The sequence below is a fragment of the Cervus elaphus genome, chromosome X (genome assembly GCF_910594005.1).
Source record: "Cervus elaphus chromosome X, mCerEla1.1, whole genome shotgun sequence".
In the NCBI taxonomy this organism is placed as follows: Eukaryota; Metazoa; Chordata; class Mammalia; order Artiodactyla; family Cervidae; genus Cervus; species Cervus elaphus.
Genome location: NC_057848.1, coordinates 57,581,880 through 57,591,721, shown reverse-complemented (window position 1 = coordinate 57,591,721; position 9,842 = coordinate 57,581,880). Strand labels below are relative to the sequence as shown.

General features: G+C 44.8%; 1 protein-coding gene across 1 annotated transcript; it reads left to right on the top strand.

Annotated features, from left to right (window-relative positions):
- The first annotated feature begins 1,173 nt into the window (after positions 1–1,173).
- Positions 1,174–3,009, top strand: LOC122689642 (small integral membrane protein 10-like protein 2A). Its single transcript, XM_043896252.1, has one exon. The coding sequence runs from the start codon at positions 1,434–1,436 to the stop codon at positions 1,638–1,640; it is 207 nt and encodes a 68-aa protein (XP_043752187.1). The 5' UTR covers positions 1,174–1,433; the 3' UTR covers positions 1,641–3,009.
- The last annotated feature ends 6,833 nt before the right edge of the window (positions 3,010–9,842 follow it).

Genomic DNA, 9,842 nt, shown 5'->3' with positions numbered 1-9,842 from the left:
GTGTGTTTTGTTTAATAAAATTGACTAAAACATATACCAAGCTGTTAATAGTCTTTTTTTTCTGGTGGTTGTGATCCTAGAAACTTTGCTTTTCTCATAATATATACTTAAGTTTCAATGATCTACAAACAATTGGTAAAAATCATATATATTAAAACTTAAGAAATTTTGTAAAGTTGCTAAGCTTCTCTGATAGTTAAATAAATGCAAATTAGAAGAATAATAAGATACACCTGTTGTCTATCATGTTGAGGAAAAAAATTCCAAGACTGACAATATTGTATAGAGCTTCCTTCTCTAAACTTCTTTGATCAACCGCATGTATTAGGAAAACTTTTTGACCTCAAACACTAAATATCTATGCTATGTGATGGTTTTTTATAATAAAGAATGAATTATATTATTCATCCTCTTCTGCCACTTGCAAATTCATGTTTACAATGATGCTATTGCAATAAATTTTGGCATAAGAAAAACTGGAAACGTTCAGAACACCCATCAACAAGGGACTTGTTATAAGAATTATCGAACACTATGAGCTGATATATGTATTGGTGTAATTATCCATCTTCAGGGAGAGTGAGGTAGTTGTGTGTTATTGACATGGTAAGGGCACCTTATCTACACATCACATCTGGAGGTATATACAGGAAACATGATCTCAGTTCATGGCTGCTGGGGCAGGGTGGTGAAAGGGAAACGAAGCAGGGAATTTGCTTTCCATTGTTCTCATTGTGCTGCTGACAAAGTCTAACAACTCGCTTTTAGACTTTGCCCATTAGCAGAATACTACAGATATAAAGCAAAAACAAATAAGACGCTTGAATGAATAACGCAGAATGCACACAACTTAAAGTTCAATTAGTTGGTTTGGTGTGTTTGTACTAGCTTACAACCGGGGACCGAAAAAATTCCTAAAGGGATTTGAGGCGACAGGAAATGCGTTCAAGCTTCGAAGTTGCTCAAGATCCTGCTTACGGAGCAAAATTTCTAACGATTCGAGCAAGTTTCACTTTGCTTCCGTTAAAATTTAAAAGTTAAAAGTTGAAAAAGGACCACTGGGGTCAGGAAGCTAGGTCTCCCGGACAAACTGCCCGCCCCTCCCCGCTCCTCCCGACTCCCCCTTAACATTGCCCCTTCCCCGTCCCAGGGCTCTGGATCCCTGGCGCTCTGCCTGATCCCGCCCCACGTGGCCCCGAGGCAGCCTAGGAGGGAGGCCCGGCGGGGCACCAGTGCCCGCTGTGGCCAGAGCACAGCCAGAGGAGGAGGGAGCACAGCCAGAGGAGGAGGGATCCCGCAGTGCAGCGCAATTAGCATCTGCTGCCGCGCGATCCACCTACCGCGCCGATTCCCCCGCGAGAGCATCCTTCTGTCCCCTGAACCAGCGGGAATCACCTGGCTCTGGGCGCTGTATCCGGGGCCACAGCAAACCGATGGCAGCAGCAGCGGCCCTGTCGGGCGTAGCAGTGCGGCTGTCGCGCTCAGCCACGACCCGCGGCTCGTATGGCGCCTTCTGCAAGGGGCTCACGCGCACGCTGATCACCTTCTTCGACCTGGCCTGGCGTCTGCGCATGAATTTCCCCTACTTCTACATAGCGGCTTCGGTGATTCTAAACGTCCGCCTGCAGGTACATATTTAGAGCAACTAACTTTGTGGCAGTGGGGAGGCCCAGCAGGATGGCTGACCTCCACCCACTGGCTCACCCGCCCTAGAGCACAGTGCCCAGCTCGCCTCACGCACACACACTTGCCGGCCTGTCCTGCTGTCGCCCCACCTTTTCATATAAACGCGCAGCTAGAAATCATTATTTGTGGCAAGTCTGCAATCTAACCAGGAAACTCTAAAATAAACGAGAAGTTGAATCTCAAGGAAGTAGCTAATTCAAGGAACAGAACTTAAAAATCTGAAAATCCTCAGAAATATTTAAGAAGTTCTTCTGTACATAAAGGGTTTCTTCCCTCGTGGCTCAGCTGGTAAAGAATGAGCACGCACGCTGGGAAATTACAATGAGCACAGGATGCGCTAAAGGAGAAAAAAAAAGGAAAAGTTACCAAGGACTTAAATAAACTGCACAAGAATGGTCCAAATAGGAAGCAAATCTTCCAAATTTGAAAAAAGAAGTGAAAGGACTTCCCACTGGATGGAATCAATTCTAGGCAATAGATGGATGGAAGCTGGAGGAAACTGATCACATGATCTGGAAGACATACTTGTCTTCATCCCCCAAAGGAAAAAACAGAACTTTCAGGGGAAAACAAACATTTCAAACTGTACAAGGAGAACATGCTTCCTATATGAAGCAACCTCAGTTTTCAAGCATTGCGGGGAGTGTGAGAAAAGGAATCGGAACACTGGCATACGTGGATCAAGACTCTGCAATCACAGAAAATCCAATCATAGCTTCAACATCCCTATTCAATGAACAGTGTTTAAATAACCATTACAGGGGAAATATTAGTTATGCTTTTTCGTTTTTAGAGTAAATCTCTAGACAAATCAGGGAAGACTAAATTATGGTCATAGAACAGAATGGGAATGGTAATCAACTTTGACAAGTACAGGCAACAAGTTGGCAACCAGAGGGGAGGAAAGGGAATACTGGTGTTATTCTCCTAAACTAGGAAGTCTCCAGGTGAAAGAATAAGGCAGATTCAGGGGTTACATTTTTAAACTGAAGGAGTTAACCAACAGGAAACTTAAAAATAGTGATACAATGGTAGGGAAGTGGGGCAGGAAAACCCAGGAGACAGCGGGAAGGCAGCAGAAAATGTCTCACTTCATCAAAGTTAACAAATAGTAAGAAAAGCATATTACTAGGAAAAATGGAGTTAACCTCTAGGCAGACATGTAAAGTTTTTGCCTCTGGAATGGGGAAGCAAAAGCTAAGAAGGGTAGGTGGGGATTCACTGCTTTTCATTATATGCCCTTTTGTACTGGTTGATTTTTTTTTATAATCCTTTATATGCATGTATTATCTTGATTAAAAATTAAAACCTATTAAAAGTGAATTTACTGCAGTTGGAATGAAATTTGGGGGAAGGGGGTTGGGGAGTGGCCCATGAGTCCAGGTAGGTTCTGCCTTCCTATCTTTCTGTGATAGTGGATGCGTATCCTAAACTGTTCCCGAATGATCACATGAAATATGATTTCCTTGCTTTCCAAGTACAGCATAAGATCATAAGGAAATGCCTGATGAAATGATCAGTAATCCTCAGATAGTCCAGAGTTTCCTTAGTCTATGAAACTTCTCATGAGCTAATCTCTACAATGTCATGTTTAAGGTAAAAACAAAACAAAAAGTGTGATTTAATTTTTCTTTTTTTTCTTTCTTTTATTTTTTTTCCATTTATTTTTATTAGTTTGAGGCTAATTACTTTACAATATTGTAGTGGTTTCTGTCATACATTGACATGAATCAGCCATGGATTTACATGTATTCCCCATCCCGATCCCCCCTCCCACCTCCCTCTCCACCCGATTCCTCTGGGTCTTCCCAGTGCACCAGGCCCGAGCACTTGTCTCATGCATCCAGCCTGGGCTGGTGATCTATTTCACCCTAGATAAGATACATGTTTCCATGCTGTTCTCTCGAAACATCCCACCCTTGCCTTCTCCCACAGAGTCCAAAATTCTGTTCTGTACATCTGTGTCTCTTTTTCTCTTTTGCATATAGGGTTATCGTTACCATCTTTCTAAGTTCCATATATATGCATTAGTATACTGTATTGACCTTTATCTTTCTGGCTTACTTCACTCTGTATGATGGGCTCCAGTGATTTAATTTTTCAAAACTGAAGAATTGGGCAAGTACCCCATGATGTTTAGACAAGGTTCTCACATTTTAGTATTGATCATAATAGCAAGGGGGCGGGGGGGATAAGCTAAATATGCAACAGAAGCTGGGCTAAACAGAAATAGTCCATCAATGGAATGGGGTAGTATGTGCATGCTCAGTTGCTCAGTCCTGTCTGACTTGTTGTGATCCCAGGGACTGTAGCCTAACAGGCTCCTCTGTCCATGGCATTTTCCAGGCAAGAATACTGGAGTGGGTTGCCGTTACTGAGCCAGACAGAAATATATATTATATAACATACACTCTTCTTAATTATAGAGAACTAATACTTGGAAACACTATATGCACAGCATATCCCCAAATATGCATTCATGGCTTTCATGAAGTGGCTAAAAGGATCACTTCTCATGGGGAGGTATTAGATTACCTGCTACCTTTAGGGGATCAGGCTCCCCAGGTGGCTCGGATGGTAAAGAATCTGCCTGTCATGCAGGAGGCCAGGGATCGATCCCTGGGGTGGGAAGATCCCCTGGAGAAGGGAATGGCAACCCACTCCAGTATTCTTGCCTGGAGAATCCCATGGACAGTAGGCCTGGCGGGCTACAGGCCATGGGGTCGCAAAGACACCACTGAGTGACTAGCTTTAAGGGGAATATATCACTAGACAAAGGGGCGAGCTTAACAAACAGGGGGACTTTTAGCATGGCCTGGAGACCCCATCCCCTTTCCACCGGCTCCTGTTCTTAATGCATCAGACTCCAGGGCGTAGAGCTCTGCCCCGGTTCGGGTGATAATGCACATGACAGAGCCGCAGCTTCCTTGGTCATGCTGGTGTTCATTGTGAATAATTAAAACAAACAAGTGAGATCTTCTAAAGCAAATGAGTTTTATTGGAAGAACACAGGTATTTAACAAAATACAAGAAACTGAAGCAAGGAATACATTTTAAAGACACAGAAATGAGGCTAAATCAGGGAAACTCAGCTGCATGGCCTCTTTTTTTGTTTTGTTTTCTCGCCATGCCATGCAGCATGTGGGATTTTATTTCCCCCACCAGGGACTGAACCCCCTCCCCCCTATATTGGAAGCATGGAGTCTTAACCACTGGACTGCTGGGCAAGTCCCAACAGTATGTCTTCTTGTATTCTCTGCTGTGAAAGGTTACCAGTGGGCCTTTGCAGGCTCTCACTCATTCTTGCGGGTCTAGTCCCAAACCATAACAAAAGTATTACTGGCTCAACTAGGATAAGATGAAAAGTATTCCAAACCAAGTAGCTACGGCCAGGAAACTCAGTGGCACAGAAAAGAGAAGGCTGTGGGAAGGTCTCAGAGAAATGAGGCCTGCTAGAGAGACCAATCAGCCTGAGACAGTGCCTTCAAGCATCTGGAATACAAAAACAGCACACACGCACTTTGACATGCCCCCATGGGTACAATATTTTTAAAGATTTCTTGAGGAAGCACAAAAGCACATATTATACAAAATGAAAACAACCCAAAGTCCAAGCCATTCCCAAAGGCACAATACCCCAAAGTCAATTTCTGGTCAAATGACAACTCGCTGATGTCACAGGGCCACTCCTTGAGACGAGGTCCTCCGCATGAAGCCGTAGTCTTCTGTAGAACTGCTGAGATTCTATGAAATTCAAAATCCTATGGACTAAAGGGTAACCTTATAGACCACTAATGCAGATACTATGTATATATAGAGAAACCAAGGCAAAACCATAATTCAGAAGCTGTAAATGGTATTAACCATTTCCCGAAGGAGAAATATTCTTCCCTCTCAGTTCTAAACTATAAAAACTCTTGGAGGGAGGTGACACTCATTTGTGACCATGGAAGGTTCTTTTTTATTATTTTTTAAACCCCTTTATTGAGGTATGAGCAATGACTGACATACAAAAAGATGTACACATCTTAATGTATACAATCGAATGAGTCTGGAGATAAGTATACATCCATAAAGCATCTCCATAATCTATACCATAAACACACCCATCCACTCTGAAGTTTCATTCTACCTTCATAATTTATTAGTAGTAGTATTTAGTAATAAAAACATGACAGATCAAGATCCACTCTCTTAGCCTTTTCAGGACACATCAGTTCCGGGGTCTGGAGGAGATGCACAGGTGCTTGGTTCCTGGCTTTAACTATATCCTATATCCTGTAGCTCAGTATTCTGACAACCTACTAGAGGAAAATCTACAACAGGCCTTTCAGCACTCTGGAAGGTGCTTTGTCTGACTGATGGGGGAGGCTGGGTAAACCAGTGAATCTCCTTAGGATTCACTGAAGTGGGTCCACTGCTGCTCTTTTCCAAAGCTGATAAGAAGTAATATAGTAGGCTTGCACGTGAATAAGGAGAAGCAAAGGAAGCTCAGAAAGCCAACCCAAATCAAAACTGTGAGGTGGCCTCGCTGGCGACACTCAGTAACCCATTATGGGTGCATGCTGGAGTCAGCACAGTGGACTGGGAGGGCAAATTTAAATCCATAGGGATGAAGAGACCATTCAAACTGTCCAGGAATGCACAGATTTGACTCATTCTGTCCACTCTTTTTGACAGAGCTGCACACTAAAATTCTGTAAGTAAATCTCTGCCGGATCTGAGTCCTTGCCTCCTCCCAAGTATTCTAGCAGGTCCTATGCACCACAAGACACAAAAATCGGACCTCTGCCAATTGGAGATCAAATCTCTGCTCCTTCAGAGTACGTGACAAAGGGACAGTGAGAGAGAAGTTCAGCTCCGCTTGCAAACAGACTGCTGACGTCAGCAGAGTGACTTAAACCTTCTCTAAACGAGGTTTGTACTTTTCATCCTCATCCCCAGTGATCCTATTGATCACAGAGAATTCGCCCTGAGGACATATGTATGGTTTAAAAGCTCCGAGAGGACAAGCAGTCACTCATCCTTTTTACTTGTCCTTCAGGTGCTGTTTCCACAAGTTCCTCTTGAGGAATTCCTCTGCCCAGGTCTGGCTATGGCCAGAACTTTAGAATCAGCACTTGGAGGGATGGTGAAGATCCCCAGGGGACCTGGTATCTCACGGGGAGCACATTGTAAGGGACACTCAAATAAGGAAAATGAAATTGCTCATGCTGAAAATGGACGAGGACTTCTTTCTCACATTTCCCAAAAAACTGTACTGTGGTCAGTTCTTTGTCTGACTCTGCGAAATCACTTCAGTCGTGCCTGATTCTGTGTGACCCCACAGACGGTAGCCCACCAGGCTCCGCTGTCCCTGGGATTCTCCAGGCAATAGGTTGCCATTTCTGACTCTCTGCAATGTATGCAAATCTTTTCTGTAAGTTAAAGAAGCCTCTTGGGTATTTGAAAAACCATGAGTGTTCTTTCAGGGACCTGGCAGAAAAAGCAGTGACCAAGAGCCCATAAAGCTACAGGAAAAGGGCAGGAAATATCACCGGGGGGGAAAAAATAGTGTAAGCAACAGCAGTCCCTTCTCAGAACTCCCTTAGATTATATACTGGGCAACAGTACAGCTGGACAAAGAGTTCCCCTTCCACACCAGCCATTTGTCACAGGTCTAGGCAACACAGAGCAAGGAAGAGACAGCAAAGCCTTCACTTGCAGACAAAATCACAATTCACTTGGGAAAATCGAAAACAATCCTGTTCCCATAATAAATGTCCTAGTTTATACCAAAGCTGTAACTTCTTATAGTATATCCATCAGGGTCCATTGTTAATTTTTGTGACTCAGCTATGCTAACCCATAGGAAGGGCATGAGAATGGAGAAAGAAGACAGGGGAAAGAGCCCTGAACCCACAATGCCCACCACAGTCATCGCACCAAAGACCCTTGTCCTCCCCACTGGCAATCTTTCCTTATACTCTCAGAGCCGCCTCCTCATAGTCCTGCTGGGCCCAAATTTCCCGAATCAAGAGAAAGCAAAAGCCTGACATGGGGAAACCATCAGGCCTTGTCCCTCCCCCAATTGAGTTCCCCTTTCCTCTCCCCCACTCCAGTAGCACAACACCACAAACAATGCATAACTGTCCCTCCACTGTTGACCAACAACACCTTCTTCCCTGAGAGTGCAGAGAAGGTTCCCCTGAGGCAATGTCACCCCCACCAACAGGAAACCCCAAATGGAAGAGGAGCAACCACCAGCCAGCCTTTCTGCTAGAAAGGCTTTCTAGCAGATACACGGGTTGGAGAGACAGCGACAGCCTGGGGATGCAGCCCTCTCCAGCAAGAGGAATACAAGGGCTTCATCCTCCAGCTGGGGCACCTGACTCGGGAGGTTCCTACACATCCATGCTCATCGGCATATGCCCCGAAGGAAGCAAAAGGCCCCGGATTCGTGGACAGTTCACTGACTAGACCCACTGGACCTCTGTCTTCCAGCCAATGTGCAGAGTGTGCTCAGTGGAAGAGTGCAGAAAGTGAATGTGCAAAGTTCCAACCACATTCTGACAAACAGAGTCGGGACTCCTCAGAATTCCCAGTGTGCCCTCGCTCGGCGCAATGGCACAGAATTCTGACATCAGGCTACCGCCAACTTCTGCCCCAGACTCAACATTTCCCATGCCCCACATCCTGCCATTGCCAATATGCACCTTTTAGGACTTTAGCAAGGCACCTGAGGTGTGTGAGTGTCAAAGGAAGAAGTGTCTAGTTGGTATATCAGTAGAACACACCAGCAACACCAGTTCACATTCATGTGCCTCTTTATGGCCACAGGTAGTCTCAACAGATGAGCTGAGCGGTCTACTCAACCAACTGTAGTCAACATCAGCGGGCGCCTCCCAGGAGATTCTCTCAGACTACTGCTTTAGGCCACAGTATAGGAGGGGGAAAGGTCACCTTTCCTGAGCTGTTTTCACAGCCTAAGGCAGTGCACAGACTGAAGCAGGAACACAAGAACATCCCTAACAGTGACGTCTAGAACTCTGAGGAATGCTGTCACATAGGGTAAAGCCTTCATCATGAAAGTCTCACCTTTCCCTGAAAGGAATCCACTCTCATGTCACACTCAGTGATGTGCACTATTATTTTCAGTCCCCTCACTACAATAATCCCAGGCAGTACCAGGGATTGAGAAATAGGTAGGAGACCCTTTTGACCACAGAAAGTCCAATGCACCTTTCACATTGAGGGCCTATGTCCTCCTGTCCAGCTTTCTCCTTGTGCTCTGAGAGCAGCTCTACAGAGGGTCACTCTTCCCAGCCCCTTCCCCACCTCTGGGCTTAGGCACCCCAACGAAGGTCTGTTTTTAGTCAGTCATTCCATCTTTCCTGATCAGGGAACTCCTTCCCACTTTGAGCCTCTAATCTCTACAGTACTTCTCCTGAAAAGAACCGACAATCAAAAGTGGCCTGAGAACCACTCATGAAACTCATTTAGTTCAAGATTCAATTGGTACAGCTACTATGGAAAACAGTATGAAAGCCCCTCAAAAAATGAAAAACAGAACTACCATCTACTCCAGCAATCCCACTTGTGGTATGTATCCAAAGGAATACATCACACCAAGAATTTCTAGAACATTCACATTCCCACGAGTGAGTAGACATTCACTAGGTACTGTCTCATGAGCCTAAGTGACATGGCTGGCCTGGGAATGAATTCCTGGGAAAGAACCAGCAAGCTAGATTCCATCTCAAATTCAGAAGAGGATTACCTTCTCTTTCCATGAGAGCCCTGATCTGTGACACTGGCACCAACTGCAGAGTCAACTTTTTGGCATCTTCAACCTTGTGACTTATTTTGAAGTGCCACTACACAGCAGATTGACCTCTTAAACCATCCATTTAGGTTTTCTTGACCCCTGCCTCAAATGAAGTCAGCCAAGATGACGTTGATGGCAGTGGGAACAAGTGTGTGTGGAAGGGGAGGAAGGCCTCACGGTTATCCTTAAGTTTCACAATTGTCTTGACTAGGAAATAGGCAGTTTTGATCATCATTGTGTTACCTGGGGAAGGAACATGGGCTTAGGGCAGGTTTTTCTAAGTATCTCAGGCTTCAGGTTTTCACTGATTAGGAAGCTATCACAACCGCCATCTTTCACAGCTTTAAAG

Coding starts and splice junctions, on each gene's coding strand:
- LOC122689642 (XM_043896252.1), top strand. CDS start 1,434: ATGGCAGCAGCAGCGGCCCTGTCGGGCGTAGCAGTGCGGCTGTCGCGC.